Source organism: Poromitra crassiceps, assembly GCF_964638095.1.
Source record: "Poromitra crassiceps genome assembly, contig: HAP1_SCAFFOLD_2023, whole genome shotgun sequence".
NCBI classification, from domain to species: Eukaryota; Metazoa; Chordata; class Actinopteri; order Beryciformes; family Melamphaidae; genus Poromitra; species Poromitra crassiceps.
Genome location: NW_028150397.1, coordinates 4203 through 18000, shown reverse-complemented (window position 1 = coordinate 18000; position 13798 = coordinate 4203). Strand labels below are relative to the sequence as shown.

Below are 13798 nucleotides of genomic sequence, written 5' to 3'. Positions count from 1 at the left end.
CACAAAGCTCTCTATGCTTCATCACATACACAAAGCTCTCTATGCTTCATCACATACACAAAGCTCTCCATGCTTCATCACATACACAAAGTTCTCTATGCTTCATCACATACACAAAGCTCTACATGCTTCATCACATACACAAAGCTCTCTATGCTTCATCACATACACAAAGCTCTCTATGCTTCATCACATACACAAAGCTCTCTATGCTTCATCACATACACAAAGCTCTCCATGCTTCATCACATACACAAAGCTCTGCATGCTTCATCACATACACAAAGCTCTCTATGCTTCATCACATACACAAAGCTCTTCATGCTTCATCACATACACAAAGCTCTGCATGCTTCATCACATACACAAAGCTCTGCATGCTTCATCACATACACAAAGCTCTGCATGCTTCATCACAACACAAAGCTCTGCATGCTTCATCACATACACAAAGCTCTCTATGCTTCATCACATACACAAAGCTCTCCATGCTTCATCACACACACAAAGCTCTCTATGCTTCATCACATACACAAAGCTCTCTATGCTTCATCACATACACAAAGCTCTCTATGCTTCATCACATACACAAAGCTCTCCATGCTTCATCACATACACAAAGCTCTGCATGCTTCATCACATACACAAAGCTCTCTATGCTTCATCACATACACAAAGCTCTCTATGCTTCATCACATACACAAAGCTCTCTATGCTTCATCACATACACAAAGCTCTGCATGCTTCATCACAACACAAAGCTCTGCATGCTTCATCACATACACAAAGCTCTCTATGCTTCATCACATACACAAAGCTCTCTATGCTTCATCACATACACAAAGCTCTCCATGCTTCATCACATACACAAAGCTCTGCATGCTTCATCACATACACAAAGCTCTCTATGCTTCATCACATACACAAAGCTCTCTATGCTTCATCACATACACAAAGCTCTACATGCTTCATCACATACACAAAGCTCTCTATGCTTCATCACATACACAAAGCTCTCCATGCTTCATCACATACACAAAGTTCTCTATGCTTCATCACACACACAAAGCTCTACATGCTTCATCACATACACAAAGCTCTCTATGCTTCATCACATACACAAAGTTCTCTATGCTTCATCACATACACAAAGCTCTCTATGCTTCATCACATACACAAAGCTCTCTATGCTTCATCACATACACAAAGCTCTCTATGCTTCATCACATACACAAAGCTCTACATGCTACATCACATACACAAAGCTCTCTATGCTTCATCACATACACAAAGCTCTCTATGCTTCATCACATACACAAAGCTCTCTATGCTTCATCACATACACAAAGCTCTCTATGCTTCATCACATACACAAAGCTCTACATGCTTCATCACATACACAAAGCTCTCTATGCTTCATCACACACACAAAGCTCTCTATGCTTCATCACATACACAAAGCTCTCCATGCTTCATCACATACACAAAGCTCTCTATGCTTCATCACATACACAAAGCTCTCTATGCTTCATCACATACACAAAGCTCTCCATGCTTCATCACATACACAAAGCTCTCTATGCTTCATCACACACACAAAGCTCTCTATGCTTCATCACATACACAAAGCTCTCTATGCTTCATCACACACACAAAGCTCTCTATGCTTCATCACATACACAAAGCTCTCTATGCTTCATCACACACACAAAGCTCTCTATGCTTCATCACATACACAAAGCTCTGCATGCTTCATCACATACACAAAGCTCTACATGCTTCATCACATACACAAAGCTCTCTATGCTTCATCACATACACAAAGCTCTCTATGCTTCATCACATACACAAAGCTCTTCATGCTTCATCACATACACAAAGCTCTGCATGCTTCATCACAACACAAAGCTCTGCATGCTTCATCACATACACAAAGCTCTCTATGCTTCATCACATACACAAAGCTCTCTATGCTTCATCACACACACAAAGCTCTCTATGCTTCATCACATACACAAAGCTCTCTATGCTTCATCACACACACAAAGCTCTCTATGCTTCATCACATACACAAAGCTCTCCATGCTTCATCACATACACAAAGCTCTCTATGCTTCATCACATACACAAAGCTCTGCATGCTTCATCACATACACAAAGCTCTCCATGCTTCATCACATACACAAAGCTCTCTATGCTTCATCACATACACAAAGCTCTCCATGCTTCATCACATACACAAAGCTCTCCATGCTTCATCACATACACAAAGCTCTGCATGCTTCATCACATACACAAAGCTCTCTATGCTTCATCACATACACAAAGCTCTCTATGCTTCATCACACACACAAAGCTCTCTATGCTTCATCACATACACAAAGCTCTCTATGCTTCATCACACACACAAAGCTCTCTATGCTTCATCACATACACAAAGCTCTCCATGCTTCATCACATACACAAAGCTCTCTATGCTTCATCACATACACAAAGCTCTGCATGCTTCATCACATACACAAAGCTCTCCATGCTTCATCACATACACAAAGCTCTCTATGCTTCATCACATACACAAAGCTCTCCATGCTTCATCACATACACAAAGCTCTCCATGCTTCATCACATACACAAAGCTCTCCATGCTTCATCACATACACAAAGCTCTCCATGCTTCATCACATACACAAAGCTCTCTATGCTTCATCACATACACAAAGCTCTCTATGCTTCATCACATACACAAAGTTCTCTATGCTTCATCACATACACAAAGCTCTACATGCTTCATCACACACACAAAGCTCTGCATGCTTCATCACATACACAAAGCTCTCTATGCTTCATCACATACACAAAGCTCTCCATGCTTCATCACATACACAAAGTTCTCTATGCTTCATCACATACACAAAGCTCTCTATGCTTCATCACAACACAAAGCTCTGCATGCTTCATCACATACACAAAGCTCTCCATGCTTCATCACAACACAAAGCTCTCCATGCTTCATCACAACACAAAGCTCTGCATGCTTCATCACATACACAAAGCTCTGCATGCTTCATCACAACACAAAGCTCTGCATGCTTCATCACATACACAAAGCTCTGCATGCTTCATCACATACACAAAGCTCTCCATGCTTCATCACACACACAAAGCTCTGCATGCTTCATCACATACACAAAGCTCTCTATGCTTCATCACATACACAAAGCTCTGCATGCTTCATCACATACACAAAGCTCTGCATGCTTCATCACATACACAAAGCTCTCTATGCTTCATCACATACACAAAGCTCTGCATGCTTCATCACATACACAAAGCTCTGCATGCTTCATCACATACACAAAGCTCTCTATGCTTCATCACATACACAAAGCTCTGCATGCTTCATCACATACACAAAGCTCTCTATGCTTCATCACATACACAAAGCTCTGCATGCTTCATCACATACACAAAGCTCTCTATGCTTCATCACACACACAAAGCTCTGCATGCTTCATCACATACACAAAGCTCTCCATGCTTCATCACAACACAAAGCTCTCAGCTCAACCCCAGGATGAAGGTTCCACCTGCTCCCACACTCACTCATCGCTTCCTGTCAGGGTGGGGGGCAGAGGGGGGGGGGGAGAGGGAGACAGAGAGAGGGAGGGAGAGAGAGAAGAGGGAGAGAGAGAAGAGGGAGAGAGAGACAGAGAGAGGGAGAGAGATACAGAGAGAGGGAGGGAGAGAGAGAAGAGGGAGAGAGATAGAGAGAGAGGGGGAGAGGATGAGGGAGAGAGAGAGAGAAGAGGGAGAGAGATACAGAGAGAGGGAGGGAGAGAGAGAAGAGGGAGAGAGATACAGAGAGAGGGAGGGAGAGAGATACAGAGAGAGGGAGGGAGAGAAGAGGGAGAGAGAGACAGAGAGAGGGGGAGAGGATGAGGGAGGGGGGGAGAGAGAAGAGGGAGAGAGAGACAGAGAGAGGGAGAGACAGAAGAGGGAGAGAGAGAAGAGGAAGAGACAGAGAGAGCGGGAGAGGATGAGGGAGGGAGACAGAGAGAGAGGGAGGGAGAGAGAGAAGAGGGAGAGAGATAGAGAGAGGGGGAGAGGATAAGGGAGGGAGACAGAGAGAGAGAGAGGGAGAGGAGGGAGGGAGAGACAGAGAGAGGGGGAGAGGATGAGGGAGGGAGACAGAGAGAGAGGGAGGGAGAGAGAAGAGGGAGAGAGAGACAGAGAGAGGGAGGGAGAGAGAGAAGAGGGAGAGAGAGACAGAGAGAGAGAGGGAGGGAGAGAGAGAAGAGGGGGAGAGAGAGAGAGAGAGAGGGAGGGAGAGAGAGACAGAGAGAGGGGAGAGGATGAGGGAGGGAGACAGAGAGAGAGGAGAGAGAGAGAGCGGGAGAGAGAGAGAAGAGAGAGAGGGGAGAGGGAGAGGGGAGATGGAGAGAGAGAGAAAGGAAGAGGATGAGGGAGGGAGACAGAGAGAGAGAGGGGAGAGACAGAGAGGGGGAGAGACAGAGAGAGGGAGAGGAGGGAGAGAGAAAGAAGAGAGAGAGGGGAGATGGAGAGAGAGACAGAGAGAGATAAAGGGAGAGGGGAGAGGAGGGAGAGAGAGAAGCAGTGGTGAAAGTGTGGAAGAGAGGACAGTTGAAGGATGTAGATGACAGATGAGAGGAAGACAGGGAAGAGAAATAGAGTGTTTGTTTGTTTCTGCTCCTTTAAGGACGTGCTGCTATCTGAAGACTGCTTCACTTTGAAGACCTTGAGAAATGAGGAGGGACAAAGTGACAATTACACACAGACACAATATTGAGACATGAAGACAGAGACAGATGAGCCAGAGAGAGACAAGTGAATAAGACGTGCATTGGTTTTATTATGTGAGATATAAAGAAAGAGAATGAGAATTCAATCAACAGAGAACTACCAGGTCCATGAGTGTGTGTGTGTGTGCATGTGTACGCGTGTGCATGCGTGTGTGTGTGTGTGTGCGTGTGTGTGTGCGTGTGTGTGTGTACATGCATGTGTGTGTGTGTGTGTGTGTGTGCATGTGTACGCGTGTGCATGTGTGTGTGTGCATGTGCATGTGTGTGTGTGCGCGTGCTCACACACATGCACACACACGCACACACGCATGCATGTACACACACACACACACGCACACACACACGCACACACACGCACACACACACACGCATGCACGCAAACACACACACACACTCAAGGACACTGTGCTCATTCCTCTAAGAGCTTCGGACTCACAGCTGGAAGAGAATGTTCTCACAATCAAAGAGTCATTATCTAAGAAGAGCACGGGCTAAACGTGTGTGTGTGTGTGTGTGTGTGTGTGTGTGTGTGTGTGTGTGTGTGTGTGTGTGTGTATTTCTGGAATGGAGGCGGCTCTCATGTTAGCTTGGGCTGGTTGTTCAGCACGAGACATATGTAAACTGGATCAGCACACACATGACACGTGGTGGATCGGTCCCGTCCCGTCTCTACCTGGATGGTGACATGAGACTTGGATGAAGGTGTGGATGAATGACAGCAGATGAGGTGACGAGTCAAGTTCCAACTGCAGAGCTCTACAAACAACCAGCCTACACACATGTGCAGGACAGTTACTCATCACAAGTCAAACTAGTCTACACACATGTGCAGGACAGTTACTCATCACAAGTCAAACCAGCCTACACACATGTGCAGGACAGTTACTCATCACAAGTCAAACCAGTCTACACACATGTGCAGGACAGTTACTCATCACAAGTCAAACCAGTCTACACACATGTGCAGGACAGTTACTCATCACAAGTCAAACCAGCCTACACACATGTGCAGGACAGTTACTCATCACAAGTCAAACCAGTCTACACACATGTGCAGGACAGTTACTCATCACAAGTCAAACCAGTCTACACACATGTGCAGGACAGTTACTCATCACAAGTCAAACCAGCCTACACACATGTGCAGGACAGTTACTCATCACAAGTCAAACCAGTCTACACACATGTGCAGCACAGTTACTCATCACAAGTCAAACCAGCCTACACACATGTGCAGGACAGTTACTCATCACAAGTCAAACCAGCCTACAGACCTGTGCAGGACACTTACTCATCACAAGTCAAACCAGCCTACACACATGTGCAGGACAGTTACTCATCACAAGTCAAACCAGCCTACACACATGTGCAGCACAGTTACTCATCACAAGTCAAACCAGCCTACACACATGTGCAGCACAGTTACTCATCACAAGTCAAACCAGTCTACACACATGTGCAGCACAGTTACTCATCACAAGTCAAACCAGCCTACACACATGTGCAGGACAGTTACTCATCACAAGTCAAACCAGCCTACACACATGTGCAGGACAGTTACTCAAACCAGCCTACACACCTGTGCAGGACAGTTACTCATCACAAGTCAAACCAGCCTACAGACCTGTGCAGGACAGTTACTCAAACCAGTCTACACACATGTGCAGGACAGTTACTCATCACAAGTCAAACCAGCCTACACACATGTGCAGGACAGTTACTCAAACCAGCCTACAGACCTGTGCAGGACACTTACTCATCACAAGTCAAACCAGCCTACACACATGTGCAGGACAGTTACTCATCACAAGTCAAACCAGCCTACACACATGTGCAGGACACTTACTCATCACAAGTCAAACTAGCCTACAGACCTGTGCAGGACAGTTACTCATCACAAGTCAAACCAGCCTACACACATGTGCAGGACAGTTACTCATCACAAGTCAAACCAGCCTACACACCTGTGCAGGACAGTTACTCACAGTATAGCTCAAGGTACTGTACTGTACATAAATTGAACATAAAAAGAAAATGTATTAAATTTATTAAAATGAAATGCATTCTTACACTTAGCAGCCTAATTAATGCATAGAGTGCAGACACACCTTTTACAGATCAGAAAGCACAGCTGCTAGCAGGGCTCCACTGAGCTGTACTTACATGAAGCTTAGCTGCATGATACATTATTCTAGCCTCAGCACCACGTGTGGCACATCGTTAGAGGCACATCGTTAGCCCTGCAGCTGAACAGTTATCGACCATATCACACAGAGCATCATTACCTGATTAGCAACTGCACACCACTCACAGGCACACATACAATTATCATATGTTCATGAATTAATTATATTGATCCTCTTAAAGAGTATCCACACTGGTATTTTATAGAAGTACAGGGTCTCTATCTAAAAAAGAAAATTTAATGTGTGCCTTCTTTGCTAATGCGGTTAGCATGCTAGGTAACAGATATTGAGCTACAACCACAAACTCACCAATATTATCCAAATGTTCACCGTTCTGAGCATCTGTAGGCGAAGTCGTAGCTCCTCAGTCTACTCTTGTTGTTCAGTGTTAAACGTATAATTATCATGCTCTAACTTTGGTTTAACTCCAGAACTCCAACAGGACTGAAACGCACAGTGTGAAGGAAGAGACTCCGTATCAAAGATAGTGTAACAAGAGAAAGATGATCACTCTTCTCTAAAGTGCACTAAAGCAGAGCATAGCCTACTGTATCAATCAACTATCTACCTCATTTAAAGGGACAGTAACATGACATCTGGGGTTAAACTACCCCAAGATTGGGGGGGGGGGGGGGGGTTACACACACAATCAGGTGAGAAGGTGTTCACTAAAGAGCTGGCTCTTCAGCATTATGTTTAGCAGAATAATGTTGATCCTTCAATGTGTTATGAACTATTCTTTAGACATATTTTCCTGCTTTCCATTCATTGTTTTTTTTAATAAAGACTCATTAGAACATTTGAAAATGTATTGCAAGGCCTAATTGTGTAGGAATGTCAAGGAAACTATTCCTCTCCAGCAAGTGTTGCTCAAGTCAAAACATAACAAATGTAATAAGCTCCTTAATGATCCATAGAGGTGTTTTGGGGTGTCCTCTCCCATTCCCTTTAGGAACCAGGTGCACTTGGAACTTGACGCATTGCTATTTAAACAGCGGATCATCAGCTTCTGTCTGGACCAACTGCTCACAAAGAACAAAGCAAAGCAAAGAACAGCAGAAGAAGAGAGATTGGAGAGACTGTGTTTGAGGTGAAACCATACATGTTGCTGTTCACTACAGCTGTGGAGAGAATAGATCCTAGTTTACATCATGTTGTCTGAAGCACTTTCATACTCTCACTTTGACAGGCGATAATTACATCTGTGTATATATCTCATCTGTATGCACAGTCATGTTTCCATCATTGAAAAGTATAGAGACACTGCATGAAATAGGCCACGGCCATCACGGGGGAAAGCTCTCCATTCACTTCCGAACACCAGCGTAATTTTCCTTGAATTAAACATAGCTCAAAGCTGTTGTGTGGTGGGGCTGCACAGACAACAAATGTAAAAAAAAAGTCAACAATTGAGGTTTTTTTGTACTCCTGAGCAAAACAAGGAAGCCATTGAGAATTGGCGAGAAGAAAAATGTGGATCTAGCTATCAAGGAAGTAAGTTGGAGTGTTCATCTTCCGTATATATGATATTTGTGTGCAACACGTGACATAGGAGAATGCCAGGATTGGGGGGGGAGTTTTTGTTTCCCCCCCGTTTTGGGCGTGGTTTCTGAATGATGATGTCTCTATTGCTAACATCCATTGCCAGTTTTACTCAGCCAGAGAAATACATGAATATGCAAAGCTTTCTAGCTTTAAGAAACACTCATTACAGTGGCAAGCACTCATTTGGAATGGTGGTTTTGCTTAAACGACTTCAGAGCCAACAATTTGCAGGTAGCCTTATTAAAACAAGCTCTACCGTTAATCAGAAGTGACTGTATTTACTCTGAGCGCGGTGTGATAATTCAAAGATCAACTTAATTATCAAGATTCACTCCTGCGTTGAGTCGCATTAGTCACACATCAGCCCCATGCAAAGCATGGCCACACACACACACACGCGCACACATACGCACGCACGAGCACGCGCGCACGCACAAGCACACGTGCGCACACACACACACACACACACAATACGCACACACATGCGCACGCACGAGCACACATGCACGCGCGCACGCACGCACACAGTAATTGCCACTTCAAAATATGTGTTATTATCTCAGTTATTTTTCCTGTAACTTGTGACTGTGATTCTCAAATATAAAAGGTGAATTGTCTCCAGTCACACCTTCACAATGTTTTAGTTTCACTGAATTAAAAATACTTCAGGCGTATAATGAACTCTGCTTCTTTTCCACCTGTCATAGCATGTGATGCTCTGAACGCTGCCGTCAAGGCTGTGATGATGCTGTTTCACCGCCTCCTCCAATTTTCCAATCCAACTTTAAAGGAACACTCCGCCGATTTTCCACCAGCATCATTCATTACAAAATGACTTACATTCGTACAAAATCAGTAGTATATCCGAAAACAGTAAACAGTTTTGCAGGAATTCATTTAGTTTGACAGTTAACACTAGAAAGACCACAGCGGCCATTTTGACCTTTTTGAAATTTAGATGGGCCTCACTGGCCTCACTATTCAATTTGATTATGATTCCACGATGCATCACGATGCAGCTCAAAGTATTGCAGCTCCAAGTATCACATCCTCAATTTTCTATATTATTACTGCACATGGCTACTTTTTCATCAATTAATACAAGCAGTCAGATACTGTAAATATCAACTCCCTTTTTTACTTAGAAAGTGCTTTAAAATCTGAATGTCAACAGAAATTTAAACATAAACGATTCAATGATTAATCTGTCAACGATTCGATTCGATTCACACGTCTGCATCGCGATGCATCGATTAAACGATTAATTTTGACACCCCTAATTTTTACCTAGAAAGACCAAAGACCATTTTGACCTCACTGAATGTCCCCGGGTTCTTCTAGACCTATTTCTTTGTCTATATTTTCACATGTTGGTGTTGTTTTGTCTTTTTAAAATAGATCTTGAGCTGAGTTCCCCCTTTTTCTTTCCGCCATCATGTTATTAATTCAAATTCGATTTTAGATCATTGATTTTTGTTACATTTGTGCAAATCGATTCAGAATTGTCCACATCCGCATCGCGATGCATCTAAGAATCGATACACTTCTACACCCCTAGTGTGTGTGTGTGTGTGTGTGTGTGTGTGTGTGTGTGTTCACCCTCGATACCTGAAGCGTAGACAGACGACTTACTCAATTTGCTGTTCAATGTGTTTTAATCTCGTTTTAATGCTCATTAGTAATTGTGCAGAATTAAAATGCTCAGTATATAGAGTATGTACCCAGGCACAGCTATGACAGTAATCACCTTTTTTACTTTGCCATCATCACCTGGACATGTTACAACAAAGCTGGAAAATGTCACACTCCTGAAATAGTGATTACATTCAATGAAGTTTTTATGATCCCTGTGCTTGATCCAATGCAACAAGTAGTAACACCATACAGAAAAGAAAAAGAGGATATAAAGAAAAATACATGATTTTATCATATCAACCAGAATCTGGAGTTGTAATGGTTCTTTAACTTTAACTAACATTTCCCCCACATAAAACTAAACCAGTTTATCAAGAAGAAGAAAGATAAAAAGACGAGAGACATTAGTAGTTACTGGGCCTTTTTCACAGACAGGAAGTCTAATTCTCTCAGTGGAGAGCTCCATTCAAAGAAGAAATTCATCTTCAAATATGCTTATTAACACAAGTCTGTGAAGTGTTGTATCTGTTGTTCTATTTAAAGAAAAACACATTAGAATGGCTAGAACAGTTACCTGGAGAGGGGGGGGGGGTGTAGGCTACTGTATTTGTAAATTTGTCATTTTAATTTACAATGAATTCTATCTGAGAAAATCTAATGATTAGTCTAATCTGTATGATTGACAGGAGAGATGATCAGAGGGGCAGAGTTTTTACTGCCATCGCTAAGACCCGGCCCAAAGAATGGGTAGAGCTTCTCAGTTAAGGTGCAGCCAGTGAAGGAGTAGATCAGAGCTGCAGCATCTACGTCATAAAAGGAGACCAGACCCTCCTCATAGTCCACAAACACCCCCACCTTCTGAGGCTGCGTCTTCAGAGAGAGGAGGACAGCAGGGCCAGCATTAGCTTCATACTCATCTCCATTCCTCAACAATATAGTCCAGGAGCCATTCTGTGGGCCCAGTGCGATTCTTCCCTTCCTGTTGATCGACCCTCTGGCCACTCCTAAATCCCACTGATTCTTCTGTTTAACCTGAACCTCGTAGTAAAACCTTCCTGAAGAGAAGCTCTGCTTTCCTAACACATTGACACAGCGATCAAATCTCTCTGGGTTGTTTGGGAGATTCTTCTTTACATCACCAAATTTTACTTGTTTCCCATCATCAGACAGGATGAGATGGGGATTTGCTGTATCAGGATCTAGAGTCACATCCACTGCCTACTGCTGGACCCTCTTCAGCTCAGCCTCAAGCAGCTTCTCCTTCTCTTTCCTGAGAGTCTCCTCCAGCTGAGCCACAGCTCTCCTCACAGTCCCCTCATATGATGAGTGGACACTGACCTCTGTCCAGTCCTTGGTGTGTGGAGGAGTGTTCAGGGATGGGAAGCTTTGGATGAGGTGGAGGTGGTCTTCAATGTGTGAGAGCTGCTCCACCTCAGCGCTTCTCTTCATCAGCTCAGAGATCTCCTGTTCCAGCTCTTCGATGAAGCTTTGAGCCTGTTTCTCGGTTGTTTTCTGCTTCTCTTCAATCGTCTCAATGAGCTCATCCTGGCCTCTCTCCACAGACTGCATCAGAGCGGTGAAGACCTGCACACTATCTGCTATCTCTCTTTCTGCATCTTCCTTGCTGAGCTCCACTGAGTGTTTGATCTCCTGAATCTTCAGTCGTCTCTCCTGGATCTTCTGCTGAATTGCAGCCCCTGTCTTCCCCAGCTCAGCCATCTTTCCTTTGTATTCCTCTGTCAGAGGGACAATGTCATGTGACTTGTGGTCTGACTCAGTGCATACCTGACATACACAGATCTGGTCTGTCTTGCAGAACAGCTCCAGTGGTTTCTCATGCTCTTTACACATCCTGTCTTCCAGGTTCTCAACAGGATCGATCAGCGTGTGTCTTTTCATGCTTTTGATGATGTGGTGAGGCTCCAGGTGAGTCTCACAGTAGGAGGCCAGACACTCCAGGCAGGATTTCAGGGCCTTCAGTTTGGTCCCAGTGCAGACGTCACAGGGAACTTCTTCTGGTTTGGCTTTCATCCCAGCTAACTTCCTGGCCTGAGCAGCCATCTCATTTATGAAAGTATTGACACGCAGCTCAGGTCTTGTCTTGAAATGCTGATTACACAGAGGACACTGGCACGGAACATTAACCTCCCAGTGTTGTGTGATACAGTTTTTGCAGAAGTTATGTCCACATGGTGTGGAGACTGGATCAGTGAACACATCCAGACAGATGCAGCAGAGAAACTCCTCTTCAGACAGGACACTGCTGGCAGCAGCCATATCTAGACACTGAGACCAAAAGTGAAAATCAAGTCAAGTCAGGTCAACTTTATTTATAGAGCACATTTACAACGACACAGGCCGATCAAAGTGCTTTACAGGTAAAAACACAGAGCATAAAGCAGGTACAAATGCACTAATCAGAGAGCAAGGTGCAGTACAAGGTGCAGTAAAACAAGTAATAAAAATGGGTAGAAGTTGAAAGACAAAATGAATAAAATTAGTAAAAAGAATAAAATAAGAATAAAATAAAAGTGTGAATAACAATACTGTAGCACACAATTCTTTCATATAAAAATAGCAAGGTTAGATATCAAAGGTTATTTTGAGTTGTGTATTTAAATTACACTTCACTGAAAACATCATTTGACAACTATCAGTGCAAAATGAACACAGGGAAACATCCCATCTGGATTCAGCTGTGTTTAAACAGTCAATATGATCTGTTGTACTCACCTTTGTAACTCAGAGTCTGATGTATTGTTGAGAAAGGTCTGATGAACTTACGTTGATTTCTTCTTTCGAGAGCAAGAGAGAGTCTCTTCTAACTTCAGCAGTGCTGTCGCTCTGAGTTCCTTTTGATTTCACTTCAGTAATGTTGACACACCTGTCTGTCCAGTGTTGCTCCGCCTCTTACTGCAGTTGTATAAAGAAGATTGTAACCCACAGCTTGCAGGTATAATCCTCAGGTCCTGCAATTGCATACAGTGGACTCCTCTTATAGTCAGTGTTGGGGGTAACACATTACAAAAGTAACATATTACATGTAATATATTACTTTTAGCAGTAACTCAGTAATATAACTTATTACTTATAGGATTTCAGTAATATTATACCAGTTACTTTGTCAAGTAACTAAAGTTACAAATTGAGTTACATTTTATTAAATCAAAGAACATATTTAAAAAAGATACAAGGCGGTTGAAATTATTTTTTGGGATGTTCAGGGGCGGCGATGTCATTCTGCTGCTGCTGTTGTTTTGGTAAAAGTAATGCAAAAGTAGTGTAATAAGTAACGAGTTACTTTACACAGAAAGTAATATTGTAAAGTAACGTATTACTTTCAAATGAAAGTAACTAGTAATATGTAGTGTATTACATTTTGAAAGTAACTTGCCCAACACTGCTTATAGTGTATGTAGGCTTTACGTTGAATATGATTACTGTTTTATTGCACTTATTCCTGTCAACGTGTGTGTGTGTGTGTGTGTGTGTGTGTGTGTGTGTGTGTGTGTGTGTGTGTGTGTGTGTGTGTGTGTGTGTGTGTGTGTGTGTATGTGTGTGGCCAGCATGTGTGAGTGCTCATGCTGTGATCCATGCAGCCTTTCATCCATC

General features: G+C 43.2%; 1 protein-coding gene across 1 annotated transcript; it reads right to left on the bottom strand.

The window, feature by feature from the left end:
* Positions 1-10241: 10241 nt before the first annotated feature.
* Positions 10242-13025, bottom strand: LOC310772117 (E3 ubiquitin-protein ligase TRIM47-like). The gene is made up of 2 exons (XM_083664573.1): positions 12920-13025; positions 10242-12472 (listed from the first exon to the last, which is right to left on the bottom strand). The coding sequence occupies exon 2, from the start codon at positions 12461-12463 to the stop codon at positions 11405-11407; it is 1059 nt and encodes a 352-aa protein (XP_083520699.1). The 5' UTR covers positions 12464-12472; positions 12920-13025; the 3' UTR covers positions 10242-11404.
* Between the last annotated feature and the right edge of the window lie 773 nt (positions 13026-13798).